General features: G+C 37.8%; 1 protein-coding gene across 3 annotated transcripts in view; it reads left to right on the top strand.

Moving 5' to 3' along the window:
* The window catches only part of MSRB3 (methionine sulfoxide reductase B3), a 183,385-nt gene that overhangs the window by 27,116 nt on the left and 136,760 nt on the right, over positions 1-19,509 (top strand). For 2 of the 3 annotated variants that reach the window (XM_027967481.3, XM_012174611.5), the window contains exon 2: positions 13,609-13,735. The exons of the other annotated variant lie outside the window; for it this stretch is intronic. In XM_027967481.3, the coding sequence (XP_027823282.1) occupies positions 13,660-13,735 (76 nt within the window). In that variant the 5' untranslated portion in view covers positions 13,609-13,659. The remainder of the gene's footprint in view (positions 1-13,608; positions 13,736-19,509) is intronic. 3 annotated transcript variants of the gene reach the window in all.

The following is a 19,509-nucleotide window of genomic DNA, read 5'->3' as shown; positions in this document are numbered from 1 at the left end:
TTACAAATGAGACTTTCATAGCTCAGAGTAAACCTTGTCAAATGAAACCTAGCTAGTTGGTGAGAAGGTTTAAATTTGAACTCAAGTACTAGAAAAGCAAAACTATTACATAAACACAACAAAATGAAACAGTCAAAAAGACTGAAAAATTCTGAAGGTATTTTTTAACAGTAATCAAAAGTGATTTGTTTATGTGGATTTTGTTTTTCTGTTGGCACTTTTTAAATATGAAGAAAAGCTTTTTAGATGAAACACATGTAATGTCGATACTGTGGACTGTGAAATCAATGTATAATTTAGAAGAAAAAGATTTGTATTCTGTATTGGTGATAGAAGTTTTAAAATATTAATGTGAGGGACTTCCCTGATGACCCAGTGGTTAAGAATCTGCCTTGCAATGCAGGGGACCTGAGTTTGATCCCTGGTTGGGGAACTAAGATCCCACATGCACCAGGGCAAATAAGTCTGCATGGCGCAACTGAGCCTTTGTGGTACAACTACTGATCCTTGTGCCTCAACTAGAGAATTAGTGCGCCACAATGAAAGATCCCACATGATGCAATGAAGGTCCCTAGTGCTGTAATTAAGGCCCGATGCAGCCAAATAAAATAAATTAATATTAAGACTAGATTAATGTGAGAATGAATAAATGCCTGCATTTTACTAGATGACTACAAAACAGGAATCCTGGGAAAAAAGATAGCATTTAGTAGAGTTAAAAGTAACATCAGAAGATGGACTTATATCTGGGCTTCCCTAGTAACGCATCTGGTAAAGAATTCATCTGCAATGAAGGAGACCCTGGTTCAATTCCTGGGTCAGGAAGAAGGGATAGTCTACCCACTCCAGTATTCCTCGGCTTCCCTGGTGGTTCAGATGGTAAAGAATCTGCCTGCAATGTAGGAGACCTGGGTCTGATCACTGGGTTGGGAAGATTCCCCTGGAGGAGAATATGGCAACTCACTCTAGTATTCTGCCCTGGAGAATTCCATGGACTACAAAACAGGAATCCTTGTAAAAAGATAGCATTTAGTAGAGTTAAAAGTAACATCAGAAGATGGGCTTATATACATAATTCTATTTTAATTATACCATTGGTATACCTTCTTAATGGACACAGAGTAACCCTTGCATTGTCAATATTGGGTACAATTCTGTATGTCCTTTTCTTATTTTTTGTGTGAACTGAATAAAAAAGAAAGTGTAGATGTCACAACATGTACATAAAAAGAGTTTTAGCTTAATGTTTTCCCCAAATGACTTTCTGACCTTTGCTAGGTCTGTTTGTCTCTGTTTTGCTATTGACAAAATAAGAGCTTTGGATCAACTCATTGTTTTTCCCACTTTTTTTTCCACTGAGATACCCATGATGGATGATATTTCATGAGCAACATCCTCATGTAGTCATACACAGATGATACTTACAGACTGAGGAGCAGATGGTCCAAGCTGCACGTTCCTGGTGCTAGTTCTAGGTCTAGTTTCTGAAGAAAACACTTCAGAAAACAAGTGAAGGAAAGTGCATTATTAAAGAGACAACTCTAAGTATATCCTAGTTGTTTTCTTAAAAACCGTATCCTCAAAACAACAACAACATCAACAAAACAAACAAACAAAAAAACCCCTTATCCTCAAACTTCAGCATCTAAAGACAATTTTAACAAATTTGTTGTGAAACGCCTTTCATCTAATTATTTTACCTCTGTTGAGTGGTCATGTTCAAAAATCTCTGCATTAGGTGTTCAAGAATTTTTCTAGTTCTAAACTTAATGATAATAATTCTGTTATTCTCAGGTATTTCTGAAAGTTCTAATTCCTTGATAATTCTACTAGCAGTACATGAATTAACAGTACCATGTACACAATATGGGCTCAGTAAATACTGTTGCTGTGTTCAGTTGCTCAGTCGTGTCCGGTTCTTTGTGACCCCACGGACTGCAGCACGCCAGGCTTCCCTGTCTTCCACTGTCTCCTGGAGTTTGCTCAAGCTCATGTCCGTTGAATCAGTGATGCCATCCAACCATCTCATCTTCTGTTGCCTCCTTCTTCTCCTTCCCTCAATCTTTCCCAGCATCAGGGTCTTTTCCAATGAGTTGGCTCTTCATATCAGGTGGCTAAAGTATTGATTGGAGCTTATCAACAAATTAATCTTCCTTTTTCTGGACATACCAATAATTCATAATTTGTTTTCTTATCCCTCAGCAGGACATATACTTTTATATTGCAAGGAGTGGTGCTGAGGAAATTGGGCTGTAGTGTTCTGATTGTTACTTTCAGAAATCTATCATAACTATCCTCCTCAATTTGATTAACTCAAAATTTTACATTTGCATTTTTCCATAGACTAGATGAAGTAGGAAATGAACTAATTACCTTAGAAGTATTAAGAGGTCTAAATACTACTGGTATTATTTTCTAACCACCTGTTTTTTCTAAACAACATGGGTTGCATTATAAATGTAGTTCTCTGTTCCCTGTTCACTTATTCAACAAGTGCTTATGGGGACTTCCCTAGTGGTCCAGTGGCTAAGACTCTATGCTCCCAGTGCAGGGGACCTGGGTTCAATCCCTGGTTGGGGAACTAGATCCCACATGCTACAACTAAGGCCCACCATAGCCAAATAAATAATAAAAATAAAACATAAAAACACCCAAGTGCTTATGAAACATTTTCTGGGCTTTCTTTGTGTCAACCAGAGGGTTAGACCAGCACCTTTCAAGGTGTGGACTAAGGATCCCTGGAATCTGAGAGCCTTTCAAAGGATTCACAAAGTCAAAACTATTTTCATACTAATGCTGACATTATTTTCCTTTTTCACTGTGTTGACATTTGGGTTGATGTTGCAAGAGCAGTTGAAACTGCTGGTATTTTAGCATAAAGCGAGGCAGTGGAAACAAATATTATTAGTAGTCATTCCATTCTTCACTAACATCCACATAGGAGAAAAGGCCATTTTCACTCAAGAATGTCTTTGATGAAGTAGTAAAATTCATATAACGTTTATTAAATCTAGATCTTGAGTGCATATCTTTTTAATATTGTGTGTGAAAAAATAAAAGATACATTTTTATAAAGTGCTTCCACAAATGCAAAGTTGTCTCCAGGAAAAGTACTGGTGTGATTGTTTGAAACACCATTTCACTTGACAGAATGACCAAAAGATGAACTGTGTGTGTGTGTCAGTTGCTCAGTCATGTCCAACTCTGTGACCCCATGGACTGTAGCCTGCCAGGCTCCTCTGTCCATAGGATTCTCTAGGCAATAATACTGGAGTGGGTTGCCATTCCTTTTTCCAGGGGATCTTCCCGATGCAGGGATCAAACCCGCATTTCTTATGTCTCCTGCATTGGCAGGAGGGTGCTTGACCCTCTGAACTACTGAAGCCTTTGGTTATTTAAACTTGGATATTTGGGGATTTCCTGGGTGGTCCAGTGACTAAGACTCTGCACTCCCAGTGTAGGGGACCTGGTTTCCACGGTCAGGGAACTAGATCCCCCATGCCAGAACTAAGAGTTCTCATGTCACAACTAAAGATTTTGCGTGCCACAACTAAGACTCGGTGCAGCCAAATAAGTAAAAAAAAAACTAGATAAATTGGATATTTGGCAGATATTTTCTTAAGAATGAACAAAGTGATTCTGTCACTTTAAGGAAAAGACTGTATTTGTTGGCAATGATAAAAGCTGAGCTTTCAAGTTAAAAAATAAAATTCTGGAAAACATGTATCTGCCACTGTGAGCTTGACAGCTTCTCAACATTTAAAGATGAACCTGAAAAAATCAGTGGTGACTATTAATGAATATGATTTTTGGTACTAAAAGCAAAATGTGTCAACATGTGAAAGATGTGCATAACCCAAATGAACCACTGTTTTCCAAATGAACAGTGCATGATGTTACAAAATCATGCACAGTTAAAAGATCCAGTCAAAATGCAAAATAGACCAATGAATTTTAATGTAATAGTATGAAAAGTTCATTGATAATACGTAGTTTCAGACTGTCATTGTTGAATTTTGGTGTTTATACCAAAGAGGCATATCTGTAGTTATCTGAAAAAGCTGTTAAAATATTCCTCTATTTTCCAACTACTTATCTGAGTGAGGTGAGATTTTATTCATGTATATACTTCAACCTTGTAGCTCAGTCGGTAAAGAATCTGCCTGCAGTGCAGGAAACCCGGGTTCGATCCCTGGGTTGGGAAAATCCCCTGGAGAAGGATATGGCAACCCATTCCAGTATCCTTTCCTGGAAAAGAGGAGCCTGGTGGGCTGCAATCAATGGGGTAGCAAAGAGTCGGGCATGACTGAGAGACTAAAACTTACTTGTACTTCAACCAAAGCAACATATCACAATAGATTAAATGCAGAAGCAGAGATGAGAATCCAGCTATTTTCTGTTAAGCCAGACATTAGAGAGATTGACTTGACAAAAATGTAAAGCTTTTCCCATTAAATATTTATTTGTTTGTTTTGGCTAATCTAGTTATTTTTCACTGTTATTATTTTTATTTTTGTTATTCTAAATGGAATAAACAAATACTTTTAAGTGGCTGTTTTAATTCTAATATAGTAAATATTGATGGGTGTAACTACAGAAACAAAAGGCATTTGATAATTTTTATGTAGGAATGTAAAGGGATGCTAAGATCAAATAGTTAAAAAATGGCTAATCCTGAAGATATTAAATAAAATATTCTTCTTTATGTAACTTTTCTTTGGTTCCCAGCCCCTCATAACCCTGCCATTCCCTCCCCCTAAAGTGAAAGTAAAAGTGAAGTGCTCAGTTGTGTCCGACTCTTTGCAACCCCATGGACCGTAGCCTACCAGGCTTCTCCGTCTGTGGGATTTTCCAGGCAAGAGTACTGGAGTGGGTTGCCATTTCCTTCTTGAGGGATCTTCTCAATTCAGGGATTGAACCCGGGTCTCCCACATTTCAGACACTTTACCCTCTGATCCACCTGGGAAGCCCCCTAAGCAGGAAGAAATTGTCCTTCCTCTGAAATTGTCCTTCCTCTGAAGGACGTACTTTATTTCTGCCTCAGTAAAGGCATTGAGTACATATCTTTTGGTTCCATCTAGGCTAATATGTTTTTTGACAGCATATATCTTTGTATATTCATCAGCTGTTAATACATTATTTTCTCTGTGGTAGGAATTTATACAGGTGAGCTGACTAAAATTTGGTATCTTAAAAGTGTTATCTCTAAATGGTTTGAAAGATTGAGGATTCTGATAGCTAGGGTTCTTCTGTTTCTTATAACAAATACAAAAAGATCTCTGCTTAACAAAAGAAATGCCCGATTCTAGATTCTAGCTAATTAGGCATGTTGATTTTGAGAAGTAAATGATTGGTTGATCAGTTCATTCAGCAAATAGTTCAGTTCAGTTCAGTCACTCAGTCGTGTCCAACTCTTTGCGACCCCATGAACAGGCAGCATGCCAGGCCTCCCTGTCCATCACCCACTCCCGGAGTCCACCCAAACCATGTCCATCGAGTCGGTGACGGCATGGTGCCAAGTATAGAACTGTATCGTAGACATTTAGATTAGTGGTTTCCACATGCTGGCCCGTGATGAAGTTTCTTCTTTTCCTAAGAAATGAGAATAAGAACAACAATGAAATGTTTTACCTCAAAACTTAACTATATTATTCAAACGAACATTCTTTATCTTGAGGTTGCTTTCTGAGTTCTTGGTGTCAATATAATCTTTCTTTTCTGAAATTATGGTGAGATTAGGGTTTGGGACTTTTTGTTCTTACTTGACAAAATTCAAATTTGTCAACTTTCTGTTGGCCCTTGAAGTTTTGGGGGGAACATTTTACTAACTCATGGAAAACCACTGCTGTAGACATTCTTTTGGCATTTATTGGAAGGGATATGACCTTTAGGTTTGACTTTTTAAATCCACTAGCACAATCAGCTCATTTATTTTGGAGTTAATTATCAACTGTGTGAGTTCCCTGCTTTCCTGTTTATATCATCTCTCTTTGGCAGATGATTGTTCAATTGCAAGAAAAAAAGTAAAAGGAAATAAAAATAAACCCAAGCTAAAAAACTAACAAACTAACGTTTATCAAATTTTTGAATGTTGGAGTTCTAGGGATGAGAAAAGATGGAGAAGTAAACATTTTTGACCAAAATAGAGCATTTGAATTATCTTCAGATCTCAAGTCAGATTGCACTTTCAACTTCCTACCTCTTCACAGATACTTCTAATTGTCATGAAGGAATCAACTGATCTTAATTCACATTCTTACCTTTAAGCACCATTAAACAGTTGAGATGGCAGAGATAGCAGGGTGGGAAGTGATGATCCTGAACAACCATTTCCATAATCAGTTATTTATATAATCATTCTTCTACTCAACACATGAATGGCTGTTAGGTGCCAGGTACTAGGATACAAAGATGAAAAAGAAATTGTCTCTACGCTTAAGAGGTTTGTAATCTAGAAGAGTGGGGTGTGAGCAAATCAGTGCCCTAAAAATTGTTAATAAGGGATGTGACAGCATGCTTAGTGCTTCACTGGGGACTCAAATAGGAGAAGTTAGAAGGGGTGGGAGTTGAGAGTGGGGAAAGGAGAGAAGGATATGGAATGAAGAAAGATTTGGAAGTGGAAGTAGGAAACAGCAAACCTGTTTGCAGAAAGTTATTTTTGGCCACCTGATGCAAAGAGCTGACTCATTGGAAAAGACCCTGATGCTTTAAAAGATTGAAGGCAAAAGGAGGAGAGGGTGGCAGAGGATGTGCTGGTAAGATAGCATCACTGACTCAATAGACATGAGTTTGAGCAAAGTCCAGGAGAGAGTGGAGGACAGGGAAGCCTGGTGTGCTGCAGTCCATGGGGTTGCAAGGAGTCAGAAACAATTTAGCGACTGAACAACAAATGAGTATATTGGTATGGCAGGAACGTGGGGTGGGGTGGGATGTGGAGTATGGCAAGAGAAAAGGCTGAAGGTTAGGCAGCAGCTAGATGTAGAACTTTAGATGCTTTGTTCAGTAATTTGGACATGATCCAAAGGATTTACCAGAATGTGTTCTGTGGGCTGGTGATAGGAAAGAAAGGGGTTTTGTAAGGTCAAAACCATTTGAAAGGCATCAGCTGAGACAGGTGTATTTATTGTGAAACCTCTCCAGCCCTTCCTATTAGGTAGCATTTCCACTACTAATTTTGTTTGAAGGGGTAATGCCTGTTTCTCAGAACGGGGTTTGGGAAACCCTGCAACATGCAGAGAGGAATCATTAAAAAGTTTCAAGCAAAAAATTATAGATAATTGTGTAATCTAATTCTGTTCTCAACACATAGTGTCATAGTACTCATTAGGTATCGTTCAACCCCTATTTTTAAACACTGAATAATTCCAAAGTGATATATTAGATATTATGAGAGATTAGAAAGATGTGTAAATTGTATCTAGCATTTAAAAAGAACATGTTGGTGTATACTATCATGTGAATTGAATCGCCAGTCTATGTCTGACGCAGGATGCAGCATGCTTGGGGCTGGTGCATGGGGATGACCCAGAAAGTTGTTATGGGGAGGGAGGTGGGAGGGGGGTTCATGTTTGGGAATGCATGTAAGAATTAAAGATTTTAAAATTTAAAAAATAAAAAACTAAAATTTAAAAAAAATAAAAAAATAAAAAGAACATGTTGGTTATCTATAAATGTTATTCACCTGTGAAATTATTTGAGTCAAAAACAGTATAATATGGCTGATTCACGTGGCTGTACGGCAGAAACCAATAAAACATTGTGAAGCAATTATCCTCCAATTCAAAATACATAAAAGGCAAACAAAAAGCAATATAAAAGTGAGGAAGTTGAGGATAAACTTGGGGAGCTATAGATTTTCTGGGTGGTCTTGAGGCAGGAGGTAGATGCTGCTGCTGCCCCGCCCCCTGTACCACTCCCCAGAGTAAAGCGATTGGAAATTCATTCCCTATGGACTGAAACTCCAAGATGAGAATAGCAGGACAATTAAGGGAGGAGCCTGGGCCCTGTGCAGACCACATGTTTCTCATTCTCGAAATCAGGAGACCTCCCTGACTACACATGCACAGAAAATGTCCTTGGAGGTCAAAGGGGAATGATGCTAACTAATGCCAGGCTACCCACAGGCCTCTTTGGTAGAATCCGTCTTGGTTAAGAGTACACATGGGAGGATCCTGAGATATACCAGGTATTGACTGTGAACCAGCCAAGTCCACGTGATTGGTCAAAGGAGACACAGAAGTGCCCCATAAAACTAATTCAAACAGCCTCAAGGGGGCAACTCAGCGACTCTCTCTCTGAGTCTGCCCGTGTGTTTATCCACAGGTATTATACTCTTTTTTTAATCTCTTAATAAATAATTTACTTGCTTCACTACTTTCTATCTTTGTGGAAATTCTTTTCTGCAAAGCCGAAGGCCAGGGCCCTTGTCACTGACCACTGACCTAGTGGGTAGGATCTGGTACTTTCACCACCGTGACCCAGACCCAGTGTTTGGCTGGGAACTCAAGCCCTGCTCCAAGCTATTGTAGGCCAAGGCCAACTGAGATCAGTCTTTGCTCAGTATTGATTTCCAGGGAATGTTATTTATTTATTTAGCTGTGCCGAGTCTTAGTTGCGGCATGAGGAATCTTCCTAGGTGCGGCACACAAACTGTTAGTGGCAGCATGTGGGATGTAGTTCTCCAGTCAGGGATCTGACCTGGGCCCCTTATATTGGGAGCATGGAATTGCAGCCACTGGACCACAAGGCAGTGTAAGGGGTATTTAATGCTAATTCTTTCCCCAAAGATTGTCATCACTCAAAGAATGTGTTTCTTTTGCCTCTTTTTGGACTAGGATTGTTTCTGGCTAGGGTCTTTGTCCAGGCAGCTCAAGGGGCACGATGGGAAAAGACAGGCTAATTGAAACTTGAATATTTGGCGGGGGCCGGGGGGGAGTAGTGTGGAGAGTAAATGTTGGTTTGTTTGATCCTCAGAAGTACCATCTCATCAACATATTGAAGCTTTAGTAGATGCAAGTGGACTAAATCCTGGGCTTCTCTAGGTTATATATCCTAAAGGTGTGTCAAAAGAGTGTAGAGAAAAAAATTGAAGATGAAAGGGAAAGAGGTTACAAGTGATGGGACAGAAAAATTAAATCTAGACATCTGAGTATGTCTCAGGCTTTCTACTTCCTTAACTCTGTACTTTTTTCACTCAAAGTCAAGAGAGTCTTCAAATAATCTTCTTGAATTCAGTTCAGTTCAGTTGCTAAGACAGGGAAGCCTGTCTATCACCAACTCCCGGAGCTTGCTCAAACTCATGTCCATCGAGTCAGTGATGCCATCCAACCATATTATCCTCTGTTGTCCCCTTCTCCTTTTGCCTTCAATCTTTCCCAGCATCAAGGTCTTTTCAAATGAGTCAGTTCTTTGCATCAGGTGGCCAAAGTATTGGAGCTTCAGCATCAGTCCTTCCAATGAATATTCAGGACTGATTACCTTTAGGTTGGACTGGTTGGATCTCCTTGCAGTCCAAGGGACTCTCAAGAGTCTTCTCCAATACCACAGTTCAAAAGCATCAATTCTTTTGAGCTTTCTTCACAGTCCAGCTCTCACATCCATACATGACTACTTGGAAAACCATAGCTTTGACTAGACGGGCCTTTGTTGGCAAAGTAATGTCTCTGCTTTTAATATGCTGTCTAGGTTTGTCATAGCTTTTCTTCCAAGGAGCAAGTGTCTTTTAATTTTATGGCTGCAGTCACCATCTGCAGTGGTTTTGGAGCCCAAGAAAATAAAGTCTGTCACTGTTTCCTCTGTTTCCCCATCTATTTGCCATGAAGTGATAGGACTGGATGCCGTGATCTTAGTTTTTTGAATGTTGAGCTTTAAGCCAGCTTTTCCTCTCTCTTTTAGTTTCATCAAAAGGCTCTTTAGTTCCTCTTCGCTGGAACTAAATCATTTAGTTCCTCTTTTTGAATTAAATGAATCTTTATTAAGTATTTATTATCAGCCACATTGTCTATTAGGAGAACATAGAGTCAGAGTGGGAGAAGGCAGTGACACCCCACTCCAGTACTCTTGCCTGGAAAATCCCATGGACGGAGGAGCCTGGAAGGCTGCAGTCCATGGGGTCGCTGAGGGTCGGACATGACTGAGCGACTTCACTTTCACTTTTCACTTTCATGCATTGGAGAAGGAAATGGCAACCCACTCCAGTGTTCTTGCCTGGAGAATCCCAGGGACAGGGGAGCCTGGTGGGCTGCCGTCTATGGGGTCACACAGTCGGACACGACTGAAGTGACTTAGCAGCAGCAGCAGCAGAGTCAGAGTATGTAGAGTGAATTGGTAACAACCTTAGACTTTTCATTGCCAATTATGGTGGTCAAGAGCACTGGTCCTGGAACTAGATGGCTTGGGTTCAAATCTGTTAAATCATTCGGTCCAGTGACTTAAGGGCTCTGCTTCTTACCAGCCAGGAGATTTTAGGTAAATTCCTTAACCTCCTTATGCCTCAATCTCTATATCTAAAAGTGGGAAAATGATAATATGTACCTCTTAATGTCCTAAGGATTAAAAGAGCTAATAAATGTGAAGTGCTTAGAATACTGCCTGTCATATGGCAAGGGTTTCACCAGCTGCCAAGCTTAGAATATCTTTATCCTACCATGGAAATCAATCCAAGAGTAGTAAGTTTTCTGGCCTAAATCAGAATCAGTGTTTAGAGAATGGCCTACTAAGGCTCAATATCATTGGGTATAAATGAACTGTTAGAAATTTCTGATTCATATAATTTTAAAATAAAAACAAATATTTGTACATTTAAATGCTAGTAAGATGGGACTTCCCTGTGGTCCAATGGCTAAGACTCTGAGCTCCCAATGCAGGGGGTCTGAGGTTCGATTCCTGGTCAGGGAACTAGATCCCACATGCTGCAACTAAAAAGATCTCACATGCTGCCATGAAGACTGAAGATCCTGTGTGCTACAGCTAAGACCCAATGCCATCAAATAAATACATATTAAAAAATAAATAGATAGATAAATACTAGTAAGAGCTAATGATTGTGAGCATAAACTATGTGCCAGGAGTTGTTCCAAGTGGTTCTAACCAATTAACTGATTTAATTGTTATTTTAGAGTTGAGGAAACGGAGGCATTGAGAGGGTAAGCCACTTTGCCAAGGTGACACCACTCCTTAGGGGCAGGACCAGGCTTCAAACCCAGGCAGTCTGATCTCATAGATCCCACCCATCCATTATGATATCACGTCTTCCATCCAGTATATTCTGCAGTTTAGATTGGTTTGTCAACATATTTTACTTCATGTATTGCAAGCATAAACTAAGAGAAACTAATGGAAAACCGTTAGTTTAAACTGAATTTGTTACATCGTTTCACGTAAAAATATTCCATTTTCTGTTCTATAGATGAGTTGCTCCTGGTGTCACATTTAGAGCCATATTAACTAGGATACTTTTGTTTCCTGGAGTACAACATTATGAGTTTGATTTCACCAAGGCATCCAGCGTCATGTATCTGTTCTTTAGAAATGTTTCTCACTTTCCATCTCAGCTACATTTTTTTCAGGGTAGACTAGTACCTGGTGCATTTTTGCAAAATTAGCTGCTTTGGCTGTTATCCTCACGATCCCAAGCTATGAAAGGGCATGCTTTGTAATACTTGAGGACGGAGGGCACTGTGACAAACTGTACTTTTTGTTAGAAAGGCTAGATTGCTCTGGAAATAGTCACTTTGTTATTCTGCTTTGTTGGATGCTAACACAGATGGGTTCTCTTTTAAAAAAAAAACTGGGCAAAACTAATTTGCCACTAGATGGAGCCCTGGCTTTTTGGGTAGAAATAAAGGCAAGCATAAGAACATTAAATCACGCCGTCATATCATGCTGAAGGGCCCCCAGTATTTGAGGCCCTCAGCTTTTAATTATAGAATGCATCTTTGTTCTTTGCCTGACCTGCAGAGTGACATCACTCCCTTTCTTCCTGTGCGCTGGCTTTGACACAAGCCAGATGGCTGTGGCCATCGGTAGGCGCGCAGGCCGCCTGGTACAGCAGTTGATGAAACAGAATAGGAAGACGTTTTATGGTCAACTGCAGGAGCACAATGAGGCCGCAGCTTTGCTAAGTAATTACATTCATCGTGCACACTTTACTCCTCACAGAGAAGGCCACAGGGAAAAAAATACTTTTTTATTTATAGTGTTGTGAGGTATAGACCTTTGATCTTTTATTAGTCAGTAGTCTGCTCCAAAGGAATGCTCTCTTTCCCCTGCTCTGCAGTCACTCGTGCAAATGACATGTTTATTTATGTTTAATGGTTCTTTCAGGCTGTGCATTGTGATACTTACCTTCCCTCTTCCTCCTTTTTGTCTCCAGTTAGTAACACAAAAATGTTTTGGTTTTGTAGTGAGTTTAGTTTGGAGAAGTCAGAGTTCAGGCATGTTAATACAAGCAGATTTCTGTCAGATATACTCCAGAGTGATTTGGTCAAATATATTACTGTTTATTATGTGTTTGTTCTTTGAGGAGGTCAGGAGAAACCAGGAACAGACTTTTATTTGGGGGGAGAGGGAGTTGGGCGTGAGGGTCAGGAAATGAAGGAGACGTTAATTTTATATCCATTTTTGGACATTTAGTGGTTAAGGGCACTTGTAATGTTAATTTTAAATAAAATATGGGAAGTTACTATTCATCTAGTATTTCCACCTTCATTTGAAGTTAATCTTTACCGACTGAAAGATTGTTTAAAACTTTAAAGAAAATCCTAACAACTTTTCTTTAAAGTTTAGCATTCACACAGTTCCACATGATTCATTTCCGAAAACTTTAAAATTATTTATACCCCTTTTAAGGCAAGGTTGTGAATATTGGTTACAGAATTGATCTAGAAATTATAAATCATAAAATCAAATGAAAATTCATAGTCGATATATCGTCTTCAAACGTAACGCTGTTTCTACAGTGAAGCCTCCTAGTTGTCCTTAGGTTATTAGGCTCTCTATTTTTTAAAAGTATGAAACTCTAACAAAAGAAATCTCTTAATCTTACAGGATTTTGCAGTCTTCTTCAGATTTGCAAATAATTGCTGGAAGAAGGCAAAGTGGTATGAGGAGAGAGGGACTTTCTAGTTGGATAGAACAAGGCTTTCTAATTTTTTTCCCCCCACTGGCTGTTTGTTTTGTGCCCTTGGACCTTTGAGCCTTGGCTTCCTCGCATATACATTGGGTGATAAAACCTACCTCCTAGGTTTATTCTAAGAATTAAATGACACAATATATGTGTATTTGGCCCCTGACAGTTCCTGTCACTTGGTATGAAGTCAGTAAATGTTAATTCCTTTCAACTGTTTTAAACTTTGTCTCTTTTTCCAACCTCTTGCAAAACGTGTTCACAGATTACACTATTATATAGTGTGTATTTTATTCATAAGATATAAATAAGCCTGGGTTGAAAGTAAGCTCACCATCTGAAAAATAGGCATTTGCAATTTATTAGCACTGTGTGTGTATGTTCAGTTCCGGATAAAACCGTAACCATCAATTGTGCAGTGAACGTGTTTAACATTTGTGATGTTTTAATTTGTTTTTGTTTTCTTTTTTTCTCCTACTCAGCTTTTGCCCCTGTTCTTTGCCTCTCGTTTTGTTGGTGAAGATATCACAGTGATGTCTGCATTCAACCTGCTGCATTTGGTGACAAAGAGCCAGCCAGCTGCCCTGCGAGCCTGTGGGCTTCCCTCAGGTTGCTGCTGCTTGTGCTGTTCTAAGTGAGGGCACTGGTCTGGGGTGGGGGGTGTTTCTGCTGCAGGAAATGATACACCACAATGCTTTGCTAAATTTCATTTTCTTTTACTTGGGCCCTAATTTGAAGACGGAAATTGGTTATAAATCACCACTCTATTTAGAGTAACATTCATTTCCACAATCCTTACAACCCTTGGAAACATTGTCCAGTTTCCTTGCTTAGTATATAATTGTCACTAATATTTCATGATATCTTCTTATTCTTTAATGCACACTACCCATCTGAAAATCATAATGTTCATAAGAGGCTGGCAGTCTTGATAAGAAACCACCCCAAATCACACAAAATAAGATGTTCATCTTGTTAAAGGAAAATGAAAATGCTTTTCATTCCACATGTGGTCATTCCTTTAGGAAAGAAAAAAAATCAAAATGAACAACTTTAGTGTAATAAAGTTAGTTATTGTACTTGCAAAGAAAAGATGTTCTATTTAACAATGACCAAATATAGAGAATTACTATAGCATGTATTAACTGGTTCTTAAATTAGAACCACCAACCAGTCTTTTTAAAAATGTGATTTTAAGCATTTAAACAAGAGAGACATAAAAGTCCAAAATTTTACTATTTGCCTGTGTTTAACATTATAATTTTGTTATGAAAGTCACAATGGCCAGATATTTTCTGTGAACGTTATTATCTATATTACTTTTATTTTCTTTTAGTTTTCTCTATTACTATATTATATAGAGAATTTCATTCTAACTCATTAAATATTCATTGAATATTAACTATGAGTGCCAGGCATTGTGTGAAGCAGTGAGGATACAATGATAAATAAGATCAAGCCGATTTCTTTAACAAGCACAAGCTGGAGCTGAAACTGTGTAAATACCATTGAACCATGTGGTGATAAGACTAAAGTATTTATGCCTCGGATGTTAGGGGAATGCAGAGGATGGTCCTAGCTCTTTGCTTAGGGGAAGAGATTTTTGGAAGGGAGGGAAGGTCTCTGAAGTTTAAGAAAGGCTTCATGTAGGATATGCTTAAGTTGAATCTCAGACTATGAGCAAGAGTTAGCCAGATGTCCAAGGAGGGGGAAGGATGTTTCTGACATATGAAGTAGTATGGGCAATACATGAAGACCTGAAAAGGCAAGGTATCTTCAAAGAAATACGAGTTATTTAATGTGGCTTGCTTGGGTGGGTGAGGGCAAGTTAGAAGAGATAAGAAAGAAAGGTAGACAAATCGTAAAGTGCCTTATATGATGTTTTTAAAATTTTAAATCTTAGGGAAGGGATGAAGGGGAAGTAAAATGACTTGGTTTACATTTATAAGGTTTATTGATTTAGTATGATGGACGGTCCGGGCTGGTTCCAGATATTTCTAAGAGAAGGTTGAGAGATGGCAGCTTAATTAGAAGTGAGGATAAGGCGTTTGTCTTGAAGCTATAGTTGAATAGTAAACACTGTCCATTTCAAAAAATAGCTTTTATGTCTGTGTGTGTTGAGAGGTCAATAAAGCTTAATGCTTGGAGTCCATAACCACTCTTCCTGACACCTTTGCTTCTCAACCTGCCATGTTCCTATACTGCTGCCACTGAGTATGTTGGGAGAACTTGAGGCTGGAGGGACTCATGGAGCATGGAGAGCCTTAACAATGATTGTTACAGTAGGTGTGCAAAGAAGGGGTATGGATAAGAGAAAAATTCAAGTTACAGAACTGACAAGTTTTATTTCCTTTATTGTATGTAAGCTGGAGGGAGAGCATCAACCAGTGTAGTTTCTGTGCTATGTGAAACTTTTCCATGACTATGAACTATGTGTAATAATTCCTGGGTCTGGAAGATCCCCTGGAGGAGGAAATGGCCACCTGCTCCAGTATTCTTGCCCGGGGAATCCCATGGACAGACCTCTGGTGGGCTACAGTCCATGGGGGTCACAAAGAGTCAGACTCAACTGAGCAGCTGAGCACACATGCACATAATTGGAGTATGCAGGTTATTTAACTAATATGTAACCATGTTTTCCACTGGGAAAAAACCCCAGGTACAAAAGCACTAGCATAATTCTTGTAACATTAGTTTGTTGTACACTAAGGAGGCTAAGTATTTATGGAAACTTATTAATTAACATGGTATCACTCGAGATATGACAGTTGTAGAGTTAAGAGATTTCATAATGAAATTGTTTCATCAAAATATGTGTCTTAAAATTTTTATATCCTAATGATTCAAAGAAAATTCAACAAAGATGATAATTTTTAAGAAGTAACCATTATAGCACAATGCTCAAGCACACAAATTCTGGAATTCCACACATCTAAATTCTAGCTTTGCCACTTAACTGGTTGCGTGCCTTGACTTCCTTGTTTGTAAAATGGGAATAGTAATAGTACTCACCTGAAAGGGTTGCTGTGAGAACAAAATAGCTTAGGATGTGAAAAATGCTTACAACAGTGGCTGACATATAGTAAGCACTGTATGTAAATGTTCACTAGGTCACTGTAGACATCTGTATCAATATAGATATGTATTTTTTGTGTTTTTCTAGTAAAATAGACTTTAAAAAAGTATTTCAATACATCCCATATTGCACTTAACTTGTTTTTCTTTAATTGGAGCCACAAATGCACTTTATATTTTAGAAATAACCATCTCAGTTTGTTGTTTTGATCTCTTTATTTTACTCATACATCCCACTGAACCAGAATTCAAGTCCTGTAAACATATAACACATTTCTTTTATTCTTACTATCTAGTACTAATGATTGCTCAGAGGGACTCTGTCTTTTTTTCTTAGGGCTTGTAAACCTATTTTACTTTGATAAATGATTTGGTATCCATAATTGCTTAGCCATTCAAGGACCTTGTACTTTTTAAAGTGTTATGAAATTTCCAGTGTGCACATATTTTATAACTTCAGTGTCAACAAAATCTTTGTTACTGTCCATTTCTCTGACAGAATTTTACTTTTGTTGTTCAGTCGTGTCCGATTCTTTGTGACCCCATGGACTGCAGCAGGCCAGGCTTCCCTGTCCTTCACTATCTCCCAGAGCCTGCTCAAATTCATAGAATTTTACTGTTAGAAAAGTAGCTATGTTGAAGACACTGCTAAGTTCAACAATAATGTGAAACAAACAATTTAAATTTTGGAAAAGGAAAATGAAATTGAAATGGGAATTCTAGCCTTCATTACTTTATTCAAGTAGAGAGGGAAGAGGCCAAATTTGGAGATACAGGAAATTAAGGTAAAAGTTTGACGTCTTTCTTTAATTTACTGTTCCCTGGTCAAAACCCATTACAACAAAAATCTCTGTAAATCAAAGAGACTTCTGCTCCCTAGCCAGTACCCTACTAATTTTAGGTATTATTCAATACGAAATAATTCTAGAACTGAAAAATAATTGGAGCAGGCTCTTAAAGTTGATTATAACTGGATTGACCTGTATGAAGGCCATATCCCAGAAGGCTGATCTATCATTTTTCAGCTTTGATTTCCTTTTCTTCTTATTTTTAAATAGGCATAATTTCAATTTAGAGCTTATTAAGTGCATCTGAGTTATGGTTTGCTCATGTTTGTAATTAAAGGTAATTTTTTTTCTCTCAGAGCTCTTCTTAATTTCCTATAACAGTTTCTTTTATGTATTGAAAAAGAGCACTGGAATAGGAGTCAGAGAACTAACCACAGCTCTATCATTAACTTGTGTGCCCTTGAACATACCAGTAAACCTCTTCAGAGCTCAGTCTCTTTATTTTTAAAATGAGAAATTTAAATTAGAAAATCTTTTCAGTTTTGAAATTCTGTGATTTTATGAACTGTCATTGTTTTGTTTTTACTTGGCTTTGGGTTAATCAGATCTTAAGAGTTGGTACTAATTAATGGCTGGGAATTTACAGAAAAATCTGCTTGGTTGTGGTGGGAGGACAGAAATATTTTCCATGTTTGAACATTAGAATTCCTTTCCTCTAAATCAGGACTGAAGGGGTTATCTTAGCAAGGGTTAGGAAGCGCAATTTTACACATAGTTTCAGTGCTTGATAAAAATTAAGTCAAATTGTAACTTAGACTAGATATCATGGTAGTTTTCAGCCAAGCGAGAGTATTTGTCTAAGTAGTACTAATTGCAGTGATGAATTGTGCTTTTCTCCAACATCATACATGTAATATGTGGTTGTTACTCTTATAGACTTTACTGGCATGTTTAATAGTCCATGAATTGAACAGCCACACGGCAGTTTGTAAAGGTGTTATGTCATAATATTGTAATGTAGAAATTAGAAGTCTTAAAGACAGATACTTTGCAAATGCTGTATGTAAGTAGGACTATCGTCTGGTTAAGTAGGGCTCTCCAAGAATCAGGGGCCTGTGGCTCCAGAGCTTAGCACAGTGCCTGGCACTTAATAAATATTTGTTAAATGAATGAATAAACATTTGGAAAGTTTACATGTAGGTGAAGTGATAGCTATAACAGAGAGGACAAATTTATCTAAGACTATTTTGGCCTCAAATAAATCTAATGGGAAGGTTAAATTAAAGTTCATAGTTTGGGTGCCTTTTGAAAATATTGTAAAAAAACCAATTTCTCTTTTCTCACTTAATTGCATTGATACAATATGGTAGATTTCTTAGGAATAAATCACATTGTAGCCAAACAAATAACAATAAAAAATGGTAACACATATTCAAAGTATATTATCCAAAATTTCTGTTACTTTTTCTCTCCAGCAATTTGAGTTTTGGTGATAAACTGTTTGAGGAAAGGAATAAGTACATATGATAAGTACAAATTATAGATACTATGAATAAGTACATATTATAGCCTATAATATAATAAGTACATATTATATAGCCTACAGTCCATGGGGTTGCAAAAGTGTCGGACACGAGTTAGCAAATAAACAACAACAAATGACTTACCGTGAGAAGTAAGAACTCTGGTTCTTTTGGTCACTTCTGTCTGGAACAAATTAATATTGTCTTTTGGACTTAAAGTTCTGCATTTGTAAAGAGGAAGTACTACATATATGTACCAAAGCAATATCCATAAGTAAGAAGTAATATTATCCAAGTCTGAGCTGGCAATATTTCATTAATAGCACCTGACGTTCTTTATATTTACTGTAAAGAAATAATTGCAGTCATTGGTATGCTACTCACCTACCAAATAGATTGGCTTTCTGTATTATTTTTATTTTTTAACCATTTTGGATCATGAAAACATGAACCATCTTTAATCTAAAAAGATTTTTTATAAATTAATGTTATGACTTTTCTTCCCCAGAAGAAAAGAAACATATGTTCACCTAGAAGAAACATATGTGCACCTATGCAAGTTTTCATATAGTTTCAAGATTTTTTTTATTAGATATCTGATACTTGTAATTGAGGGCTATTTGACCACAGATTCAGAACCTGTCTTCTAAAAGATACATTTGAAACCAATACAAAAACACTAATCAGAGCGCATTATTTCTAATTTCTGTATTGATGTCACCAATGAAATTTTCTCCCACAAGTTCAGTTTAATGCTCTCTATTCTCTGGCTTCACATTCTTACATGTTCATCTTACCTAATTTAATTTGATTAAATTAAAAATGCCTTGTGGAGGGCTATTTTTATTTTTAAAGAAACAAAGAGTTCTTAAAAAAAAAAAAAAGACATTCAGATTTCAGCTCCCCTAATTCACAAAATTTGCAATTAATTGATTGAATGGCATCCACTTCTCCCAGTAGATGGCACTAGGTTTACACTCTTTCACAGCTTGAAAGG

The sequence above is a fragment of the Ovis aries genome, chromosome 3, assembly GCF_016772045.2.
Source record: "Ovis aries strain OAR_USU_Benz2616 breed Rambouillet chromosome 3, ARS-UI_Ramb_v3.0, whole genome shotgun sequence".
Lineage (NCBI taxonomy): Eukaryota > Metazoa > Chordata > Mammalia > Artiodactyla > Bovidae > Ovis > Ovis aries.
This window is presented reverse-complemented; position numbering and strand designations above follow the sequence as displayed.